This window comes from Drosophila montana, unplaced genomic scaffold (assembly GCF_035044405.1).
Source record: "Drosophila montana isolate Dmon_TW-CO22-7 unplaced genomic scaffold, ASM3504440v1 contig_1505_1, whole genome shotgun sequence".
In the NCBI taxonomy this organism is placed as follows: Eukaryota; Metazoa; Arthropoda; class Insecta; order Diptera; family Drosophilidae; genus Drosophila; species Drosophila montana.
This window is the reverse complement of record NW_026996452.1, coordinates 5,203,548-5,226,848: the sequence shown is the minus strand read 5'-3', so window position 1 is coordinate 5,226,848 and position 23,301 is coordinate 5,203,548. Positions and strand designations below refer to the sequence as shown.

Here is a 23,301-nt window from a genome sequence, read left to right as displayed (position 1 = left end):
ATTGCATTAAACAAGACGACAAACAGGTCGTGTCACGGACACATGCCTATTTCTACTCGGAACATCTGTACCATTCGCAACAATGCACAAAACTGGTTTATTGCAAATTACAATAACAAAAAATAAATAAAATGTGACACACATGTTCCTTACATCAAAAAGCAAGTTTATTCAACATTCTACTTCACATAGCAGAGCCTTGGTACTTTCCATACAAATCAATTGCAATATTGTAAATGAAGGTTCGACACTGTAGATGTGCGGTAAAAAAAAAATTTACGCCTCATCACCCTTGGTGGCACGTGTGTAGATGACCTGGGAATGATGTTGCACGACCTGCTTAATCAGACCTAAAAAAAAAAACATGAAATAGATGAAAAACATTGCTTTGCTTGGAGTTCAGAGTGTGGTTAACTTACCCTTTTCGCGCAGCTCAATCAGAGCACGCTTGGCCAAAGAACCGCGGATCTTCAAGCGCTCAGAGACAACCGAGGGGGTGATCAGCTTGTAGGCAGGCACTTCCTTGTACAATTTCTCGTAGGTGGCCTTATCGAACAGTACTTGATTGTTCAGCTTATCCCTGACTTTGCCTTTGGACCACTTCTTCTTCTTGGCCTTACCGCCACCGGAGCCCTCCTTCTTCTTCTGTGTCTTTTGCGGCTGCTTGGCCGACGACTTTGCGTCCTTCTTAGGCGGCTGTTAAAAATGAGAAACAGAAAAATTGCCAGTTAATATTTAATTGCAATAATTCTACGTGTTTTGGAATACACATATGATTGTAGACGTTCGCTTTCGAGGTTATGGCGCTCTCATGTTTGTTTGCTGCACGCACCCCGCAATAACGACATTTTTAACTTAACACATGTAAATGCCTTTATAGCGCAAAACTTTGGCAGCGCTTGGTTACTGTATATCCATCACTCAAGGGCCATTTGCACATTGAAAACCATTTATTTTTTGCTGAAAACTAGCAGCCGAACTCACCATCGTGAAAACCCAATGCAGAAAGATGGAGGACGGAAACTGACAGAGTTACCATGCATTGGTAAAATTAGCAGAGATGCAAGTTGCTACTATCGCAACTTGACGCTATTGCCTATCGATAGCCGATACAACGGCGGCAACCCATTTGGCTTGCTCGGCGTGTGTCTTGTCATTTCATCTGGTAATTTAATAAAGTTTTGTCTTACACATTTGTGATTCGAATTTGTCAAACGTACTTATATTTAGCAGATAAAGCTTAAAACACACTGCACTGTACGTAGTATATCAAAACAATAAAACAATGGAGCGTCGTTATAGTTTGAGCCACTCGCCGCGTTTATCAAAGCCCATGGCGGATTCCACATGGATTGATGGCATGCCCGCGTAAGTAGCATTCATGTTATACTTGTATATTCATTAAAGCACTATTTAATTTATTAGCAGACAGCGAACGGTGACGCAGCAGCTACAAACGAACTTTGGGTCCAAGGAGCGCAGTAACTCGACCATTTGTTTAAGTAACAGCTACTCAAATGGCTCACCGCAGCACAGAAGCCTGCATCAGCTATCAAGAACATCTACGAGCGTATCCAAAATGACTCGTCAAAGACTTAATCTCAGCCAGTTGGATCCCAAGTGAGTAACTGTGGTTAAAAGTCTCAAATTGAATATAAATATTATTAATCCCGCACACAGAACCTTTGCGGACGTGCATAGCAGCGGCCTAGCCTCGCGCATTGTTGAATACCAGCGGGAGAGTGGCCGTGGCTTGCAGCGTAGCATATCCTTTAACAATGTTTACAATCCGTTTACACAGCCGCGACGTTCCAGCATTGCAGTGTCACCACTCTGCCACAAACCCAGCCTGCCGTCGGTGTCTATGACACGCATAGCGCCGCCCGAGCGCAGCTTTTACTGTGGCAACACATTACCCAGCCTTTTGCGTTCCAATTCGCTGCTGGGTGTGGAGAAGATCAGCGATCAGTTGTCGCGCGAAAATCGCCCCATAATGCATCCGCCGCCGATGCAGCACGAAAGCGAACCGACGCGTAGCGTCTTGGAGGAGCTGAAGGAGATTTCGCGCAAGCGCATCAACAGCGGCGTAAGTCAAAGTCTATCCGATGCAGGCTCTGGTGGCAATTGCTTTGGCTTAACTAACAAGAACTGTTTGCAGGAAATTCAACCCAACGAATATAATAGCAAAAAGAGCTGCAATCGCATTGCCGATTACGTGGATCATCATCATCATCATCAACAGCAGCAGCAGCATCATCAGCAGCAGCATCACCAGCAGCATCATCATCATCAGTTGTCCATGTTGCAGCCACAGTCTGGCTTTAAGCGGCAGCGTGAACTGACCGTTTCGGTGCCACTACGATTGCATCATCCGCCAATAGCGCTGCCACAGCATCAGCATCCACATCAGGCTTTGCACATGCCAGCGCATCATTTTACCGCCAGCGTCTCGCCACAGCAGTCACCGGAACAGCTGGCCAAGCGTCGCAATTGCAGCTATAGCAATGACATTGCCAGCTCCCTGAGCTCTAGCAAGCTACACAGTTACAAGCGCAAGCTATACGATATGCGCGCAACCAGCAACATTTCCACAAACAATGTCAATGCCAGCAGTGGCAGCAACAGCAGCAGCAGCTCATCGGAAACTTCACCCCGCCAACAGGCGGCCAAAATACAGCGCAATCAGCAACCCTCCACAGCTGATTTACGTCTGGAGCATTTGACTAGGACACAGAGTACGCCCATAACATCGCTGCCGGTGACAGCAGCACAGCGCACAGTCTCCGCTCCCGCAGTGCAGAGCCGACACGAGCCATCCAAACCCAAACTGACGCTGTTCAATGCACAACAACGACAACAGCAGCAACAGGAACAGCCGTTAGACCTGGATCTGGACAGTCCCGATGTGGACGCCAACGAATATGCGGGCATACAGTTTGTCAAGCCCAAGCAGCAGCATACGCTGGGCGCAAACAAAAACTCTCATCTGGAGCGCACACAAAAAACCAAACTGGCTTTAATGTTGAGTAGCCTGCGCGGTGAAATCTATCAGGATGACACGGCGTCAGATGAGGCAGATGCAACGCCAGTGAAGGCAATTGTGGCAGCACCAGCAACAACGACAGCCACAGTAACAGGTGTAACAACAACCACAACAACGACGAAGCCTACTACACTAGCGACGAATGTTCCGGCGTCAACGGCAATAACAACCGCTCCTAAAGCAGCCGAGACAAAAACAGCAGCAGCTGCAACAACAACAACAACAACGACGGCATCAGCAACAACAACAGTATCAGCAACAGCAACAACTGTAGCAACAAATATCATCAACAGCACATTGCCTTTGCTGTCATTTAACAACGCGACACCTAATGTCAGCGAAAAGTCAACAACTGTAGGAGTTTCTATTTCTGGCCTTACACTACCGACATCAACAGGCAAGCCAATAACAACTGTAGCAGCTACAACAGCAACATCAACACCTACATTTATGAGTTCGGCTTCAGCAACAATTGCAACAGCAGCAACTGTTTCGCCTGCTCTGACGTTTGGCAAGCCCGTAACTGCAGAAGCAGGAGCAGCGACTGTGCTGCCTGCTTTTACGTTTGGCAAGCCAACAGCGGCAGCAGCCGTAGCAGATGGTGCACCAACAACAGCAGCGCCAGCAACGACGGCAGCGCCAGCAACAACCATGTTTGCATTTGGCAACCCAGCAATCGCTACAACTGCAAGCAGTGCACCTGCAGCGGCAGCAGCACCAGCAGCAACAGTACTAGCAGCAGCATCATCAGCAGTACCAGGAGAAGCTACAGTAAGCACACCTTTGTTTAGTTTTGGTAAGCCAGCAGCTACTGCAACAGCAAACAGCACGCCATTTGCAACAGCTGCAGCAACAACCACGACCACAACAGCGGCAAGCGCTCCAGTATTTAGTTTTGGAAAAGGTGCAACCACTGCAACAGGACCAACAGCATCAGCAGCCACAACAACCAGCAAACCATTCACATTTGGCAACAGCAGCAGCAACATCAACAATAACAATAATGCTGCAGCAGCAACAGTTGCAACAGCTGCGCCTGGTGTCAAGCTTGATAACTGGCCGTCTCAGCCCAAGGAACCGATCGCCCTTAGCAACAGCTTTGGCAATGCTTTTAAGCCAGCTGCAACGACGGCATCTGCAGCAACATCTGCTGAGCCGGCCAAGATGTTTAGTTTTGGCAACAACACAACAACGCCAGCAGCTACGCCAGTATTTGGCAGTGCAGCAGCGCCAGCAGCTACGCCAATATTTGGTAGTGCAGCAGCGCCAGCAGCTACGCCCGTATTTGGCAGTGCATCAGCAACAACAGCACAGCCTGCTTTTAGTTTTGGCGGTGCAGCAACTGCAGCAGCAGCAACGGAGACAACAGCTGTTCCGCCCGCAGCAAACAGCTCGAATCTATTTGCATTTGCTGGTGCTAACAAGCCCGTGGCAAAAGCAACGCCCTTTACACTGCCCAACAAGGCCAGCAGCAGCAGCAGCAGCATGTTCAGTTTTGGCGGGGGCAACGGTGATGGACCAAAAATGGAAGCAACTGCAGGATCAGCGCCAGCGCCTTCAGCAGCCAGCAGCTTCAGTTTTAATAGCACGACTGCAACTGCCGCTGCACCTGCAGCGGCCACAAACACTTTCAGTTTCAATGCAACGGCCAAGCAGACGCCCATATTCGGCAGCAACAATGCAACAGAATCCAAGCCATTTGCATTTGGGGGAAATGCTGGCGCTCAACAGCAGGAGCAGCAGCAGCAGCCACAACAGACGACACCGGCAACAGCTGGACAAGCACAAACACAGCAACAGCAACGAGCGGGCGGCTTCTCATTTGCCTCGGTGGCTCAAAAGAGCGAAACCACAAATTTATTCAGCTCACCGGCGGCCACCACAGGCGTCGTTAAGCCTAGTTTTGGTTTTGGCGGCAACACGACGCCAGCAAGAGCATCTGCAGCAGCAACATCTGCGCCAGCCAACGGCGTTGGTGCATTTGCGGCACCAGCACAATCAGCCAGCAGCACTCCGAATTTGTTTACATTTGGCGGCAATGCTACGACCAATAATGCTCCAATTCCTGGCGGTAATCTATTTGCCAACGCTGTGGCCGCCGCACAGAATCAGCAACAGGCCAAGCCGGGCGGTTTCTCCTTCACCGCGAACAACAGCAACAACAGCAGCAGCAATGCACCACCAGTCAATGCGAATACGCCGTTTGCTTTTGGAGGCATCACATCCACGCCGCAGAGCAGCAATGTGGCCAAACCATTTGCCTTTGGCAATCCAACAGCCTCGAATATCTTTGGCAGCCCATCGGCGGCGCCGGCAGCTATAAATGGTGGAGCCACCAATTTTGGCGGTGCCGCCATACCGACTTCAGCTCCCGGCATGCCTGGTACGCCGCAGCAGATGAATCCATTCGCACCGCCCAGCACGCCCGAGAGCCGACCCATACGACGTGCCACACGACGCCTGAAAAAGTAGTGCTCGAAGAACCTCAATAGACCGTCTTCAAATCTTAGCCTTAAATTATAAAAAAAAAAACAGGACTCTATATGAATGAACTTTAGCTCTAATCTCCATTTATATTTTAGGTCATCAATTAGTTTTTTTTTAGAATATTAACTGAAAATAAAAATGTTCACTAAAGAAATTTGTAAATAAATGCTAAATGCTTAAAGGAGAAGGCTCAAGAATATGACGCTGTTTACAGGGTATCTGCTAGTCGGACTCTTTTAAACAGCAATCATAATTATATATTGTTAGCATACATATGTTAAAGACGGCACATTTTGTTAAAGGCATTAAAATTTACACTCTTGGATTGAAATCAGTTTCAAGTTTTATTATTTACATTCAATCTTGTTACTAAATCAAAAGAATTTCCGAGAGATCTTAACAACAAATACGAAATAAGCCTCCACCTCGCCGGTAATACGGGCAATTATTTTATAGAAGCTTTCCGGCAGAATTTCTGGTACTCCGTACCCTATGGGCACACAATTTTCGTATCTAAAAGTTGTCTTGCTCCACGGGGTTTCGACTTTGTTTTTATATAGCGGCAAATTTGTGCAGTGGTTATAATTTTTATAGAACAAATCGTTATAGTATCTATCTAAAAAATCGTCAAATTTCATATTTGGTATATGGTAGGGCAACGGTTTATAGTCATTCTCGGCTCCACTTGGGGAACTGAATGATTTCATTTCAATCTGTCAAAACAGAAAAATGGATACATATTACAAAACTTAGTTAATTACCATAAGTGGAGCTTGGTGCATGGATTACCCCGGTGGTGTCGTCAATATCATATTGCCATGTCCATTCGCCGAATATTGCAGATTCGCCACGTCGCATCCGTTTGATGTGCAGATCTATTTTCATTTTGCTCTCATCAGTAGAGTTCGAGTATATGGAGATAAGTTCGAAGTCCCAATTGCGCTGTCATGAAAATGTATTTATTTTTATACGTTCCTTGAAAAAAATATTACCTTGCTATTGGAACTATCACATAAAAACAGGAATATTCCTAATACGCTAAACGGAAACAGCATTATACTGATTTGATAAAGCACGGATGCACGTTGGGTGCTTATATAGCTAAAAAGCGCATGATATACATTAATAGCAAGGCAATTTGAATCGTTGGCGTGTCTACAGAACGGATATATGTTATCCGATACGATTTCGTGTACAATAACACGCTTTTATCAGTTACCATATCCAATATAAAATCTCCACAGAATACAAGAAAACAAAATCTAGAGTCTAAAGTTTAATTGTTAGCTAGCATGAACTTTGAAAGCAAAATGTAAAAAGGGATCTAGGAGTAAAAACAATAAATAAAACCCTTAAAAGGTAACATTTGTATTGACAATTAACCTTGCTATTATCCTAGGCCTTGAAATCAACATTAAAAATTAAAAAAACGAGATATAATTTGTCACTTTTATTAAAAGTTTTATATCCTTCTCAATCTCCAACTCCATTCCATTTAAGTATTACGTGTTCGTGCGATTTTTTGTGTAAAATTTTTCATTTTTTTTTCTAACTTAGAGTTTGTTTGACAAAAATGTTGTGAACTATTTTTAGGTTTTGTTGTTTTTAAAAAAGTAATAACTTTAAATTAAATGTAAGTTGATGTGGACGTGTACGTGTGTTTGTGTGTGTAAAATAAAAGTAAGTGTTAAAGCAAAATTGTACATGTTTCTTATGGAACAAGAAACGTATATAAAACATAAAAAGTTAAGTAAATTATATGTATAAATTGTTAATATGCATAAATAAATTACAAATTCTCTTATGCTGCAGGGTATTTCATTTGCTGGTCTTTAAAGCGACATTCTGATTTATCATCTATATGTATTGCATATACCATATATATATATATAAAAAAGATTGCAAGAGATTCCACAATAATAAACAAAAAGGTAGACAGAACATTTGGATTGATTTGGGGGAATTTCACATAGTAGATGAAACTTGCGCGTAATAATTTATATTATTATTATGATTATTAAACATTAAACATGCCACATATGCTAAGTATTTAGAGTTTAATGTGTTTTTTGTAATATGTAATAGTATTAATGTAATGCATATCTTCACAAGTGTTTTTTTTTTGTTGTTTTTCGCTTGTTGTAGTTTTTAAGGACACGCAGCCCAAGCTGCCTTTTTTTCGTTTTTTGATAGGTTGAAGTCAAATTTTTAATTTACTTGGGTTTTGTTTTTATAATTTTCGCTCATTTTTGATTAGATATACAAATATAAATGTAACTAAATTTAACTAATTTGCTGTTTTATTTTTATTTATATTATATTTAATGTTGTTGTTTTTTGTTCAGCAACTTGTTGTACAAGTTTTTGTTGCTGGTCGTTTGTGCTACAAATAGAGAGTGTTTAACAGAAATTGTACATAACTCGCCCGAAATTGGGATTTACAAGTAAGCTGAAGAGAAAAACAATATATAAACAATTTTTTTTTGTTTTTTAACGCCCCAAAAAAACAGTTAAGCTCCGCCGGGCCACTCATATGTATGCGTATTCTATAACATAAAACGTAAAGATTTGTATATATATATAGAGAGAGAGAAAGAAGTAGAGAAAGTAGTGTGTACAATTGGTTGAATTTGGGGGCGCTAAACAATATAAATATAGAACCTACAATTAACACAAATATAGATGTATATAATTTAGTAATAGTAATAGTAAACTACACAACGCTGCATATGTGTTTATATGTTTATGTAATGTACGTATGTATGTTTGTATGTTTGTATGTATGTATATATATGTATATGTATATATCGTTATATTGTAGTTATAGATCGTTAGCTGGGGCGCAACTCACTAACATTGCTTGATTGTGTTGGGTTTCCTTCGCTTAAGCTTACAAAAAACTTATCGCATAAATTATATATGTAAATAAATTGTTGTAAATTAGTTGTATACGTCTAGAGAATGATATATATATATATAAAGATATATATATATCTATATATTATTGGTACGAAAATTTGTTGCGTTCAGTGTCAGTGTGTAAACGAAGTTTTCGTTTTGCCTTGCCGGTTCCCATTTCCTTTTTCCAGCCCTCAAACTAAAGACGTTTTAAACATAATTTTCCATTAGCTATTGGAATTGTTTTTAGTTGTTGTTTTCGTGAGCCTCTCACGCCGTTGCATTATTTAGCTGCTGCAGCTTCACTTTCAGCTCCGCAAATGTTGGCCGCTTCGCTGGATTCAAATCCCACGCCTGACGCATCATTTCGTAGATTTCCGCTGGACAGCCCTCTGGCGCTTCCATTTTGTAGCCAACCTCTACGTGCTTTACCACATCCGCCAGTGGCTAAAAGTGGGTCGGAAAAGTTTTTTACTTGTGAAATTTATATATATATATCTTAAAGTACTTACAATTCGGGGATAGGGCACACGGCCAAAGGAGTAGATTTCCCACAGTAGTATGCCAAAACTCCACATATCCGATTTGTTAGAAAAGCGCTGCGAAAGAAATAGTAACAAAATATTAGTTTGACTTAATTAAAAAATAATAGAATAAAATAATTGAACATATTTCCATATATTTCTAGCTTTTATGCGCTCTTCTGTAAATTCCAAGGCACAGCAGCTCCTGTTAACCGCTTTTAACAGCTGTTAAGTTTTAATATATACATAACTGTTATTTAAAGCGGGTGTAAACAGCAGTTTGCTTTAATAAGAGCTCTTATATTATTCGAGTTCTTGCATAACATTACACACGAATGTTAGTTAGAGCTTGCCACAGCTAACAGCTGTTAAGACATGAAATACACATCTTACAAAGCCAATTAAAAATGTGGCTTTTATACGCTAACTAGAAAACCAAACTCAAACTATACTTTTATTTATATTCAAGTTAACTTACGCCATTTTTGAGTGCCTCGGGCGCTGTCCATTTGATGGGCAGCTTGCCAACGTCGAGATTATAGCATTCCTCGCGTGCCAGACCAAAGTCAGATACCTTGGCCACACAGTCCTCCGAGATAAGCACATTACGTGCAGCTAAATCGCGATGCACAACCTTTTTGGCCTCCAGATACTCCATGCCAGAGGCGGTGTCGCTGCAAGGTCCAAAGAGAGGGAATATTAAGAATAGATCAATGACAATATATAATATGTGGGAGCTTACAAGGCGAAATTGATTTGATCCTTTTTGGTTATGTGCTGCCGTCCACGCGAACGCAAATAATCAACCAGCGATCCTTTGCTCATGTATTCCGTAACCAAGTAGAGATGTTTGCTGGTAAAAACGAGGCCAATGAACTTGACCAGATTCTCATGCTCCAGCGTGCTGCAAGCGCAAAAGCAAGTATAGATTAATTGAAAAAGCTTCTCTTGGAATTTATGTCACTCACGTCATGACCGACGCCTCGGCGAGAAACTTTTGCACAGCGCCCTCATCTTTGAGCATCTTGACGGCGACCTTCTCGTTGCGCAATATGCCCAGCATGACGTCGCCAAACTCGCCCTTGCCAATGCTCTCCCGCAGCTGCAGCTCCGCCTCGGGTATTACCCAACCCTTGTCGACAAACTCTTTGGAGTTGATGCAAAACTCTTGTTTACCCAATTTGGGCAAACATTTAATGAGCTGCGTGCATAGACCATCCGCATCGGCCTCATAGTGCTGGAGCAAAAAAAATAAAACTACGTATAAGTAAGGTTTTCGATTGAAAAATTTCGCAGAATTTACCGCTACAAGTTGTCCCAGATTCTCAAAGTATTCCTCATCGTCGATGGTTAACTTATTCTCCAGATATTTGACACGATAATGCTCCACCTTGCCCTGAAAGCAAACGCACAGCGTATAATCACCGGGAAAATTTGTCGATTCGCGCACCAGGAACAGGCCATCCTCGCGCGGCTGCAGCAAATGCTCCGCCTCGTCGCGCGTTATGCTGCCATGAAACCAGCTGTCGAGGAGGAAACAAACAAAACGAAATGAGAGCTGGTGGCAATTGAAAGTGAAGAGGATGCTTTGAAGGTTAAATGTATAATTAATTTAGCACCAATTAATACAGTCAGGTGTGCATATAACGCTTTGAATGTAGACCATGGAGAACATCACTTATGATATTATGACTTGTATACATAAAGTTTGGGACATATAGAAAATGTTATCTATCAAATCAACCAATATAGATTGAATACATGAATTCGGTTTATAACTGAAATGTTGCTCAATTTTAGAATTCAACTTACGGCATTGCATTCAGCTTAACTTCACATTTTCGCAACTGATGTTGCTGCGGTGCACCTGTGGGCGATAGCGATGCATGATTCATGGCAGTTGTGGAGCCACTTGTCCACTTGTCCAAGCTGCCGCCGTTTATATCGAAGCTGTGCAGCGATGTGGACATGCCTGCGGTGTTGCTGCTGCTAGTGTTGCTGCTGGTGTTGTTGTTGCCGCTGCTGCTCCCGCTGTTGGCAACTGTTGGTTGTGCGGACTGCAGCAACATGTTGTTGCTGCCGCTGTTGCTGCAATTGCCGACGCCGCCGCCGCCGCCGCCGGTGAGGGCTAAGCTTTTTGGCGGCAATGCGCCAACCGGCGCATGCAGCGTTAGCGAGGAGGACATTAGATTATTGCTGGAAGCGCAGTTCGCCAGCAGCTGCATATGTTGCTGCTGCTGTTGCTGTGTGACGGCGGCAACAGCTGCTGCAGTTACGGATGCTGCTGCTGCTGCTGCCTGCTCAACCTGGGCATGTGTTCCTGTTGCTATTGGCGCGGGAGCAAATGTTGACAATATATTGTGCTGTTGCTGCTGCTGCTGGTGTATTGTCGTCGTCTGTTGCTGCTGTTGCGTCTGGTTGGGCGATTTTGGCGAATGATTGTTGATTAAATTATGACTATTTAATGCATGCGATGACAGGTGCAATGAGGCCGCCGTCGCCGCCGACGCTGCTGATGCTGCTGCTGGTGTTGGGTGCTGCAACAAAATGAGGCAAGTTTTTTGGTGAGTCAGCGAATCGCACAATTTTTTTCTGCCTAGAAATTGTTTATGAACCTGTTTAATAATGATTTTATTGAAGCTCAGTTACTAAATTAATTAGTTCATTTTTATATCTTTGATGAGCTATCATCATTTATTATCTAATTATATATAAGATAAGATTGTGCCACATGACGTGGGCCAGAAACTAAGGACATAGAAACTAATGAGCTTTATTTTTAAAAATGAGCGCAAAGTAATGCAAAACTCTTTTCAGTTAGTTGAGCTTTAAGCAGAAATAATTGTAGATGGCTTTAGTGGAACATTTATATGTAGCTTCCAAATCTAAAGGGAAGCACATATTAAAGTCAGTTGGCAGATTTTTTTAATTAATTTATCTATAGCTAGACTGCATTTACATTCTTAAAGTCTGAGTAGTTTTCGGAGCTTTAAGCTTTAAGAGCAGTTAATGGAAGAGCTTTAAGTAGCAGTTTTAAGCGACGCAATGATTTAGCCAGCTTTTAAATATAATTGTTTCGAGCTTTAAGTAATTGAAGCTTTAATGTTTTTGTTACTACTCACAATAATGTTGATTAAATTAGAACTTTTTTCAGAGTGAGAGAAGAAGAGTATGTAACTGGAAAGTTAACTCAATTCAAGAGCAACTCAACCTGTTGGGCTCAACAACAATTTGTTTCAACTTCATGATGACACTTACCACATTGTTCTCGCGATGATGATGATGGTGCGGTGGTATGCTCGGCGGCATTATATGTGGCTGGGATTGGCTCAACTGTTGCTGATGTAGCAGCGTTGTGGCACCAACGCCCACACCGACACCGACACCAACACCAACACCGACCCCGACACCGACAACACCCAGGGAATTGGGCTGTGGAGCGGGTCGTTTATTGTGCCGAAGCGGTGCGGTTGGCGGCATTTGATGCCCGGTGGCCTGCAGATACCATGGATCGCCAGCTGTGCCGCCGGATGCGGCTGACGCGTTGACCGATGGCTGCGAGAAGCCGCGATGATGACCAACGACCGTTGTTTGTCCGTTCTGTGTGGCGGTCGCGTGGCTGTTCATATCCTCGACCTTGCAGCTGGTGACGCTCCTGTCACCTGCTGTTGGCGTTACGTTTCCGGTTTGCGCTCTTGCAGTTGTTGCTGTTGTTGATTTTTGCGGCTTTGCAGCCGCAGTTGTTGGTGTTGTTGGTGATGTTTGTGTTTTTTGCGGCTGCTGCTGCTGCTGCTGTTTGTGCCTCAACTGACCCTGTTTGATTTCAACGGTTATCAGCTCACCCTCGCCGGCTGCTTTGGTCGTCGTCCTTGCCTTTGCTATCCTTGACTGGCTTTTGCGCGTTTGTATGTCCCTAGCCTTTGTTTCGCTTGCTTCTTCGTCTGCGTAAAAAGTGAATGTTATTTAGTCAATTGTTAAACTCTTGGCACACTCGGCCTAATCTAATCACAACAAAACGCACACACACACACACACACACACACACACACACACACACACACACACACACACACACACACACACACACACACACACACACACACACACACACACACACACACACACACACACACACACACACACACACACACACACACACACACACACACACACACACACACACACACACACACACACACACACACACACACACACACACACACACACACACACACACACACACACACACACACACACACACACACACACACACACACACACACACACACACACACACACACGCACACGCCATTAGTTAACTGCCATTGTAAACTGATCTTTGGCCGAGTATGGCCCACACAATGGCAAATATTCTCGCGGCATATGAATTGTTTGCTCAGCTCATTAAATATTCATATATAACATTAAATATTCAACTGCTCGGGCATTACCCATAAATTCGCTAATAGGATTTCAAGTTCAAATTCATATTTGAATGCAAACCCAGTTGAAATTTGGAGGCATTCAAATGCAATTAGCATGGGTAACTGAATTATCCCTGTTTGGCAACGCCCTGTCAGCTTTTGTATCAAATTTCACAGATCTGGCTAAGTACATAATATTTTTGCTACTGTTTTTGGAAAGTTCCATTGTTTCGTGTAGCTGTCAAATGCTTACTAGTTGACAAGCGTTTACTCCCGCTGTTTTTAAACAAATGGTAAAACAAACTGGCAACGTCTGACCAATTCCAGGTGGCAACCCTGCTCTTCAATATGATAATCGAATACCTCAAAGATTTGCAAATACAAGAACAACTTTTCAGGCCATAAGCAAATTTACCAGTTGGATAAACTGCCTGGTAAATTTGAAAAAAAAAATTTTGTGTTTAAGCAAATAAAAGCAAGAGCTTTTGGCTGTTAAACTGGCTGGTAAATTAAAGAGAAATATTTAGATACATCTTAAATTGATAGGCTTTTAGTTTTTTTATGATTTTTATCTTAACGGTAATTTGTCTTTACATTTAGGATCGCATTAAATGTTTTGCTATAAATGTTTCCAATCTATTTTACAAGTGTTTATCAATGAATGCACGCAACAAGTTATAACAATTCAAATGGCAATCGTATTGCACATTTAGCTAATCCCATGCACGTTTATTTAATCGGCGAACTTAACTTAAAAAGTCAGCAACGATTACGCAAAAGCATGTTCTTATAGCGCAAACAAATACTTAACAAAATCTGTACATATGTGTTACACATATATTTCTTATATTTTATGTATAATGGTAAATGTTGATTGTTGGTCAACGTAAATGACGGAACTTTAGCCGCATGTTAATCAAGTGAGCGACAAAAAATAAAAGGAATAAACGACGCAGTGGCAACGCCCACGCAATCACAAGACATGAACAGTGAGTGAGATAGAGAAAGAAAGAAAGAGAGAGAGGGAGATGGTGAGTTTTTGGCAAATGTAAAACATTGACATGTGACATGCATAATTAAAACTTTTACTGCGCAATTACAGGAGTAGCTTCAGATACTGTAATTTTATTTGTAATACCCTAGAATCACAGGTAGTTATAAAAGAGTTTCTTTGGCTGTGCATTAACGTTAAAAATTGAAATTGCGAGCTTGAGCTTATAACTTAATGTATATTTATATTTATATTTTGTGTAATGTACGCATATAAAGAATTCAGAGACAAATAAGTTGTTACAAAGGAAATTTAGTGCGACCTCAAATTAAAGTTAGGAGAAATTTTGACAGGCACAAAAGAAATTTAGTATGACAAGATAAAGTTGGGGAAATGACAGGCACAAGGAAAATTTACTTTGACGACAAGTTAAAGCTAGAGTAGATTTAAAAGGAAAAAGGAAATTTTGTTTGACAAGTTTGAGTTGACAGGCTCGAAGGAAATTTAGTTAGACAAGTTAAAGCTAGGGAAAATATTGGGAGGTACAAGGGAAATTTAACAAGTTAAAATAAGGGAACAAAAGGTCGAATGTCCTTAGATTTAGAGTTCGAAGATCTTAATTTGGAAACTTGGAAGCTGAAGCCGGTTCGGTACCCAGCAAATCTGACCACACTTCCTCAATTATTCCCCAAAATAGTTCATTTAAAAATAAGCAGAACGCTTAAATTAAGATTTAAAATGAGGAATACCCTTACGATAGTCACATAAGCTACAATCGATATTTGTCTTTTTAGAGAGCATCCCACTGTCAAGCATGGTACTCATAGAACCTCCAATTTTTATTTCTTACCGTAAAATGCTACAAATTTAATTATGCGATGAATCAGCAAGCGGTTTGCCATTAAAATTCTGAAGGCATTTTAAACTGAATTCACGCTACAAATTCCCAGCGAGACGAAACTTGGTCACTTTTAGTTTCTGTCTCAGAACTCTAAATTTTGCTGTTGTTAGTTGTCTGGATTCATTTGGCTCGTAATTGAGTTTTAAATTAATTTGGGTGTGTTGCTATTTTTTTCGGTTTCGGAATTGCTTAATTTTCAGATTTTATGTAAATTTCATTGCGGAAACGCTTTTTGCATGTTTAATGTTTGATTCTAGTCATGGTGCGAGACAGCGATTTATCGTGGGAGAGTCCGTCTTTAACGTGGGCTACGTTTCAATTGTGTGAAAGGTGGCAAAGCAGCGAGTGCTACAGCTTCAATTGCGGGTAAAAGCCTATCAAATTAGCAGTGTTGAGCTTTGACCTTGCCCAATTCAACAACATTTCTGAACCACATCCGTTAATTACCACTAGACACATTGTACAGACTCATGCAATTGCAATTATCCACAGTTTTATGTATAATTTAACACGTTTGTTTTTGCTGTTTTGTTTTTTTGTTTTTCTTTTTCTTCTCTTTAGTAAATTAGTTTGAACATGACTTCCCAAAATTGACTGCATGCAATTCGTCATTCATCGTCATCGTCGGTTTCCTGTTTCAAAATCACGCCAATCGATCGATCCAATTGGCTTGGCTTTAAAGCAAAATGTAAACAAGACCACAACAAATCCTAATTACTCTAATGATTACATTTAAATAGTGTTAGCGATAAGACGAGATCATGTTATTATTTCGATAGTAAATTCCTATTTATATGTTAACATTCAAAATATCAATTATAAAAAGTGGGATCTTTATTCTCTAAGAGAGAACTTCCCGTCGAAGAGAGCTGAGGCTTATTTTGGTTTGGTCAACAATAAATTGAAAAGTATATTGGTCATCAGGCTTTATAAACATAAATAAGAAATAATATAATGCAATTACCCCAAAGTTGTTACAAAAACCTTAACGTAGTTAATATGCTCTGAACAGGCGAATAAAAATACACAAAATGAACTTTGTGCGTTTTATTTTTACTCACTGATTACATTTTCGATATGTCAGTTCAGTTAAGCCCCTGACAATATCAATATCTGGTGCGAACTTTACACTTGTTATGCCCTGTAGTTGATGTCCTTATGAGGTATATTGGAAGAATAGAATCGCGGAGTTTGTAAACTATTCAAATTAATTTAACTAGCTTCCAGCTGATTTTGATCGTTTCTCGATATCGATATTCACAGCATTTATCGATTAGCAATGTAAAAAGTATCTAAGTCGCTTAATTCGCTTGTCAATTGTTACCGATAACAAGGCTGGATAGGTATGAATATAATAAGTCAGATCTTATGAAGTATGTACTTGAAAAGTTAGCATCATATATCCCAAGCTGTGCTCAGTTTTAATAGAGATTATTAATAGTTTTATTACGTCAATAATTATTTATTTAAATATATTAATACAACGATAACTAAATATCGATTGTAGTATTCAACTCAAACATTAGGTTTAGAGTTTAAGCTTTCGAGTTATAACTTATAGGTTATTGCCTAGTTGATCATTGCCTTATTTTTTTGTTTTGTTTAATTCGAATCTTACTGTCATCCAGGCTTAAAACTAATTGATGCTTGACCTTCGGCGCCAGTCAGACTGTAGGATCTGAGTGCCTTTTGCAGTCGCACTTCATAAGTTTACGCATTTGGATGTCATGTGTGGCATGAGTCAGTCGGATATATGTACACATACATTAACAGTTGCCTTACGATTCAACATTTACAAGCCACGATTCATACCAAGCAAACAAAGTCGAGTCATTGCATGAGGCAAGTGTTGAATGTAATTACATATTTACATATGACACACGCAGCCCAGACGCACGATAACTGGCGGGGGCTCTAGACATGATGACATGTTTTATATATATGTATATATATATATATATATGCATATGACTTCAGTTTCTCACTTTGACTTTGGCAACAAAATTTTCTATTTGCTAATCTGCACTTTACTTTTATGCAAATGTTAGTCCGTTTAGCTGCCAGTTAAATGAGAATTGCGAGTTATCGATTAATCGAAGCTTAAGTTGGCTGCGCTGCCGAAAGCACGCACGAAACGTAAACATTTATGATGATATATTGTGAGGGGTCGAAAACTAAGAGATTGTGCAAAGCAAGAAAAACAGATCAAAACAAAAGCTGATTGCCAAACAAAATAGTATTTATAATCTTTATGTTAGGCAAGCGTGTAAACAAGGTGTTAAACAAACAACAAGAATTGCCATTTGTAGCCTCAAAAACAAACAACAAACTCGAAAGGTTTTTAAAGCGCAATTAAATTGCCTGAAAAATGATCTCAAATATATTTATTAGCTGAACTGTCGTCTGTCAAAGCGCAAGCATCATAAAAATGCAGCTTGTGTTATTGTTATTATTATTATACATATATCTGCATTGTAATTTTTGAGCGCACAAAATAATCATTAATTTTGACAAAGCAAAAAAAAAGAAGGGTGTTTAAAAATAAATACAATGATCTGCCGGACATAAGTGCAAACGCATCCATAAACTTAAATGATTCATTGACAATTGTTTTCTTTATTTCATTTCATTTATTTTTGTCGTCTGTATAGACACACACTTTTGTAATGCACTGTTGGAAGCGTGTTGTGGGTGTCCGTATACGTGTGTATGTGTGTGAAATGCGCAGTATGCCAATAGGCGATTGCTTATATGGTTATATTATTGGCTTAGCTGGCTGTGGATGAGGTAATCCTCATTAGCTTGCGCAAATTGCCATTCGAGCAAAGAGCTAATTAAAAACAACGTCTAAATTTTAATTGAGCCTAAATAATTCACGTACATTTTATGAGGAAGAGCGCATTAGCGGTAACAACTAAAGAGGAGACTTTAGCATGTTGTCTATACAAATTATCGATGGTCATAAATAAAGAAATTGTTGTGTTATCGATAAACATCAGGATTTAAGATTAGGGGACAGAGAAAGAAGCAAAGAAAGACAAAGTGACGAAGGTAAGAGATAGTAAATGAAGTATAGAAGAAAGGAAGCATAAAGAAAGAAGGGAAAATGGTTACAGAGAAAAATGAGTTGACTGAAAAGGGAGTAGATAGAGAAAGTTTTGGAGTTACAGTTGTGGGTGTGAGAGAAAGATGGAAGGATGATTATTGATGGTAAGAAAAAATCTTAAACATAAGTGAACATTGCAAGGGTCGAGAGCTCAACACATTATAAGCGTATAGAGTTGAAAGAGGGGTACACTTAAAAAGTAGAAGATATATACTATAATAATGAAAGCAATAAAATTTTGAGTAAGTGCCATATAAAATAGCAATAAATGAAGGCATTAAAAGCACCCTCGAGCACTTCGCTAACGTTGCTGCCAAAAACCCTTAAATTATTCCACTCGAATGCCTTAACTGCACATGTAGCTGTCCTGTCTGCCAGGCACGGGGTCAATAACAGCTAAACCCGCAAAAACAAGAAATAATGCTTTTAACGAAATGGCGAATTTCAAATACCCTAGCAGGCACTTAGCAAAATGCGGTCTGTTGATATGCATAGCCATAACATGATGTTAACAGAATCTTCGAGCGATCGTTACGATCAATGTGTTAATATTTATAATTTATTCCTTAGATCAGGAATATATATTTGATGCGTTTGATAGGTTCACAGATGTCTTGCTGTATAAGGCATTTTATAAATATTGCGATAAAATATACCCAAAAGATTATCCCGAAATACGAACTCTAACCACAAACTGTCTCTCTCTCTCTTTCTCATACTCGCTGCTGCCCACCTGACACACAGCTAGCCATTGTAATTAGTACGTATGTGTGTGTGTAAAGGTAGGTTTGCATGTTGCCAATAAGTTGGCTTCCTTCTTCCTGCTGTCTGCTTGCGGTTTTTGCCGCGTCCCGCTTTGCATGCAATATGCAAATTGCTGGCCAAAAAGCCAGCGGAGCAAGTCCGTCCGTTCGTCCGTCCTTGTAGGCATAGCCTGTCTCATCTATGTGACTGTGGCACGCCATTCATGCTATCATCACATGGGATGTGCCTATTGTTATGCCTCTCACTCGGGCACTGACAGACTAAAGTTACCTCTTTCTTTCTGTCTATTCATTATTATTATTTTACACTTTCCAGCTCGAAACTGCACGAAATGATTGTCTGCCTCCCCTCCTACGGCCGATTCTCCTCCAGTAGTTGGGTTCCTTCCTTAACTCACACACAATGAGGAAGCAATACAAAAGATTCTCACGTACTTGTTACCTCTATAGGCGTTGAACTGCAATATATATATATATGTATATAGTTTTTCTTTTTTGTTTTGTTTTTCCAGCTCTTCCTACTAACTGTAGCATATACAATTTCCAACCCTCCCATTTGCTGTTGCCGCCGCATGACGAGAGTTCCCTCTGGGGCATTCTGTCAGTTAGTTAGTTAGTTAGTAAGTTGGTTGGCTCAAGCGTTGAAAGCAAGAAAATTTAGAGTAGATAAGTTGCCTAATAGAATTAGGAGTTGGTCTATAGATTAAAATATCCCAGCTAAGCTTTAGGCTAACTTTTGCCAAGTTCTAGTTCCAGGGTTTTCCTTGAAGATATTTAGGTCAATCTAAATTTATTTGTACTAAGAAACTGCGAATTTCATGTGTAACTTTAGAGCTTTAACTGATTTTTTGATTACTGCAATTAGTAGGTTCTGCTTCCATTTGCTTCAACTCTTTTATTCCCCATTAAAAAAAACATGCGTCAGCCCATGATAAATGCATTTCCAGCTTATGGCCATTCACTTTTGAAAAATCTCAATGAACGCATTTTTATTGCCTCATTGGCGGGACAATTCTCGTTCCCCCCCCCTCGAAAGGTAACATCTTGCAATTGGAGACTAACTGTTATGGTTTTGTTAAACCCCAAAACCCAAGACCCAACATCAATGTCAACCGAAACAAGGCTCTGAATGTGTTGGCTCTTGGCGGGTTTCGATGTTTGTCCGGTGTTAGCTGATTTACCAAGCGCAACGCTGGTAACTTTATATGCAGCGCAGCGCACTTGCGACATTGGGCACAGGGCTGCTTGGGGTTTACATTTTGTATTTTGGAATGCTATAGATATTGCTTGCGGTCCGAAATAATTCGAGTGCAAAACGCATTGCGAAAATGACAAAGGAACTGCGGCGAGGAAGACACAAACCACAAAATTAAAGCATAGCTAATAAATATAAGAGAGTATCTCTGGCAGAAAAGTTAACTTATTCTTTGAGGTTCACGATATTTGGGTGGAATAAAACTTAGATCTAAGAGTAAATGTTATATTAACACCCCTCAAGTGCTGTTAACAGTTTTATGTTAACATATTATTTAAATTGTTGTTATGTATTGATTTTATGATGATAATCTATTCGAAAGGCTTTATTTAAAAAGATATGAACTACTTTTCGATATGCCTCAAGCAAAACAATTGATGCTGGTTAAGTTTGAAACTATTTCTCGATTTTAGGATGCGATATTTTGCTTCTTTTTTTTTCCAATTCAAATGAATAGGTGGAATATATTTTATCTTCTGTCTTATGTCTGTGCCTAACTTGCAAATCAAAGTATTTTTCTGATTTTAATCTTTGTTTTTGGATCTTTGAATTAAAGAATACTAACCAAACCAATCATCGGTGCTGATGATGGGCGGCAGGGAGCTGTTGCTGTTGCTGCTGTTGATTTTGTTTTTGTTGTTGTTGCTGTTGTTGTTGCTTCTGCTCCTGGCTGACGCACGTTCTTTGGTGTTGCTTCTGCTGCTGCTTTCAGACTTTGGTTTAGTTACTGCTGTTGTTGTGGTTGTTGCTGCGGCTGTTGCTGCTGCTGATTGAAATCTGCGCTGTGCGTTACGCAGAAAGTTTAGCAAACGCACATCAATTGGCTGCACAGCTGTTGTTGCTGCCGTGTGTTTGCCTCTGCCGTTGAGGTTGGAACCCGTGGCAGTGCCAGTGCCAGTGCCACCACCTGTGGCGGCATATTTGTCACAAAAATAAAACTCCTTGCGCTTTGGCGGCGCATAGGCAGCACTGAGGCTGCTGCAGAGCTGCAGGGGACGGCGACGCGCCTTGGAAATGATTTGACCAGCAGTTGCGTGGCCGTTGATGGCGCTGCTGCAGTCGTTCGATTCGCGCTGGCTCAGGCTGCTGGCGCTGCGCGTCAGGCTCTGCTTGCACCAATAGACGTCCTTGCTGCCAAAATAATAGTAACGCCTGCGCGTATCCTGCGTGCCTGCGCCAGCCGCTGCTCGATGCCTGCTGCAATTGGAGCGTGTCGATGATTTCTTGCTGCTGTTCTGGCTGCTGTTCGTGGGGCTGTTGCCTGCGGTCTGGCTGCCGCTGCTGGTCTGCGAATTGTCGCTCTCGTTGCTCAAACTGTTGCCAGTTGATAATGCTGCTGCTGCTGCTGCATTCGCTGCTACTGCTGCAGTCGTCGCATTCGTTTGCGTGGGCGTGAGATACGAGTTGGATTGGATGAAAACGCCATCGCAGGTAATTTTGATTGTTGTCACCATGTTCCATGCGGCATTTCGTTTGCCTTTAATCACTCACTACATATACATATATATTTTTTATAAACCGCACCAAACTTTAAACAACCTTTTTTGATGGGAATTTATAATTAGTTTTTTGGTGGAGCAACTTTTAATTGGTTAAACTAAAGTTTAACTAACATTTTGTATGTTATCCTGCTGTTAAAAACTAGCCAAAGTGCTGTAAAGTGCCTCGAAAGCTCCCCCTAAACACTTATCAACACTGTCTTTTACTAGAACAGCCCAATACGTTACAAGTTTTAAGTATTCTCCCAAATCAGCGATAAAATGTCTGCATCCAGTACAATTTATGTAGCTTACGGATTTTACATGCCTTTTTATACCCTTGCAGAGGGTATTATAATTTTGTCGTGAAATGTGTAACGCATAGAAGGAGACATCTCCGACCACATAAAGTATATATATTCTTGATCAGTATCAACAGCCGAGTTGATATAGCCATGTCCGTCTGTCTGTTTCTATGCGAACTAGTCTCTCAGTTTTAAAGCTATCTTTATGAAACTTTGCAGAAGTCCCTCTTTCTGTTGCACGCAGTTCATATGTCAAAACCAGCTGGATCGGACCACTATATCATATAGCTGCCATAGGAACGATCGGTCGAAAAGTAGGTTCTTGTATGAAAAACATTTTTGTTTATAAAGTTATCTTTACTAAACTTGGTATTTATTAGTTTTACTACGTTCCCCATATATATATGCAAAATCCTATTAAGATCGGACAACTATATCATATAGCTGCCATAGGAACGATCGGTCGAAAATTAAGTTTTTGTATGGAAAATTTTTATGTTTTTCAAGATATCTTGACCAAACTCAGTACTTATTAGTTTTACTAAGCTCCCCATATATATGCAAAATTCGATTCAGATCGGGCAACTATATCATATAGCTGCCATAGGAACGATCGGTCGAAAATTAAGTTTTTGTATGGAAAATTTTTATGTTTTTCAAGATATCTTGACCAAACTCGGTATTCATTAGTTTTACTACGCTTCCCATATATATGCGAAATCCTATTAAGATCGGACAACTATATCATATAGCTGCCATAGGAAAGATCGGTCGAAAATTAAGTTTTTGTATGGAAAATTTTTATGTGTTTCAAGATATCTTGACCAAGCTCGGTATTTATTAGTTTTACTACGCTCCCCATATATATGCAAAATCCTATTAAGATCGGACAACTATATCATATAGCTGCCATAAGAACGATCGGTCGAAAATTATGCTGTTGTATGGAATTTTTTTTGTTTTTCAAGATATCTTGACCAAACTCGGCATTTATTAGTTTTACTATGCTCCCTCCACTATTGCAAAATCTTATTAACATCGGGCTACTATATCATATAGCTGACATTGGAACGATCGGTCGAAAATTAAGTTGTTGTACGGAAACCTGTTTTGTTTTTCATGATA

General features: G+C 40.6%; 3 protein-coding genes and 1 long non-coding RNA gene across 6 annotated transcripts; 1 reads left to right on the top strand and 3 right to left on the bottom strand.

The window, feature by feature from the left end:
- Window positions 1-145: 145 nt before the first annotated feature.
- RpS25 (ribosomal protein S25) lies at window positions 146-1,113 on the bottom strand. The gene is made up of 3 exons (XM_064693405.1): window positions 985-1,113; window positions 420-696; window positions 146-350 (listed from the first exon to the last, which is right to left on the bottom strand). The coding sequence occupies exons 1-3, from the start codon at window positions 985-987 to the stop codon at window positions 277-279; spliced, it is 354 nt and encodes a 117-aa protein (XP_064549475.1). The 5' UTR covers window positions 988-1,113; the 3' UTR covers window positions 146-276.
- On the top strand, window positions 1,035-5,595 carry LOC135435877 (mucin-19). 3 transcript variants are annotated; one of them, XM_064693124.1, is made up of 5 exons: window positions 1,035-1,165; window positions 1,231-1,368; window positions 1,426-1,620; window positions 1,681-2,086; window positions 2,159-5,595. In XM_064693124.1, exons 2-5 carry the CDS (start codon window positions 1,286-1,288, stop codon window positions 5,513-5,515), a joined length of 4,041 nt encoding a protein of 1,346 aa, XP_064549194.1. In that variant the 5' UTR covers window positions 1,035-1,165; window positions 1,231-1,285; the 3' UTR covers window positions 5,516-5,595. The 3 variants fall into 3 exon arrangements, with proteins under 3 accessions (XP_064549194.1, XP_064549202.1, XP_064549187.1); XM_064693132.1 differs by having other exon boundaries at window positions 1,161-1,368; window positions 1,429-1,620; XM_064693117.1 differs by having other exon boundaries at window positions 1,161-1,368.
- A 317-nt stretch (window positions 5,596-5,912) lies between these two features.
- On the bottom strand, window positions 5,913-6,590 carry LOC135435861 (uncharacterized). The gene is made up of 3 exons (XR_010437443.1): window positions 6,523-6,590; window positions 6,320-6,472; window positions 5,913-6,243 (listed from the first exon to the last, which is right to left on the bottom strand). It is a non-coding gene; the product is annotated as an uncharacterized LOC135435861 (long non-coding RNA).
- Window positions 6,591-6,965: 375 nt separating this feature from the next.
- On the bottom strand, window positions 6,966-21,902 carry Csk (C-terminal Src kinase). The gene is made up of 9 exons (XM_064693086.1): window positions 20,959-21,902; window positions 12,211-12,893; window positions 10,765-11,489; window positions 10,256-10,475; window positions 9,921-10,189; window positions 9,695-9,856; window positions 9,431-9,626; window positions 8,941-9,027; window positions 6,966-8,875 (listed from the first exon to the last, which is right to left on the bottom strand). Exons 1-9 carry the CDS (start codon window positions 21,845-21,847, stop codon window positions 8,699-8,701), a joined length of 3,408 nt encoding a protein of 1,135 aa, XP_064549156.1. The 5' UTR covers window positions 21,848-21,902; the 3' UTR covers window positions 6,966-8,698.
- Between the last annotated feature and the right edge of the window lie 1,399 nt (window positions 21,903-23,301).

Coding starts and splice junctions, on each gene's coding strand:
- RpS25 (XM_064693405.1), bottom strand. Junction 351..419: donor GATTGAGCTGCGCGAAAAGG/GTAAGTTAACCA, acceptor TTTTTTTTTTAG/GTCTGATTAAGCAGGTCGTG.
- LOC135435877 (XM_064693124.1), top strand. CDS start 1,286: ATGGAGCGTCGTTATAGTTTGAGCCACTCGCCGCGTTTATCAAAGCCC. Junction 1,369..1,425: donor TGGATTGATGGCATGCCCGC/GTAAGTAGCATT, acceptor TTAATTTATTAG/CAGACAGCGAACGGTGACGC. Junction 2,087..2,158: donor GCAAGCGCATCAACAGCGGC/GTAAGTCAAAGT, acceptor AACTGTTTGCAG/GAAATTCAACCCAACGAATA.
- Csk (XM_064693086.1), bottom strand. CDS start 21,847: ATGGTGACAACAATCAAAATTACCTGCGATGGCGTTTTCATCCAATCC. Junction 12,894..20,958: donor CAGCACCGATGATTGGTTTG/GTTAGTATTCTT, acceptor CTTTTTACGCAG/ACGAAGAAGCAAGCGAAACA. Junction 11,490..12,210: donor ATCATCGCGAGAACAATGTG/GTAAGTGTCATC, acceptor ATTTTGTTGCAG/CACCCAACACCAGCAGCAGC.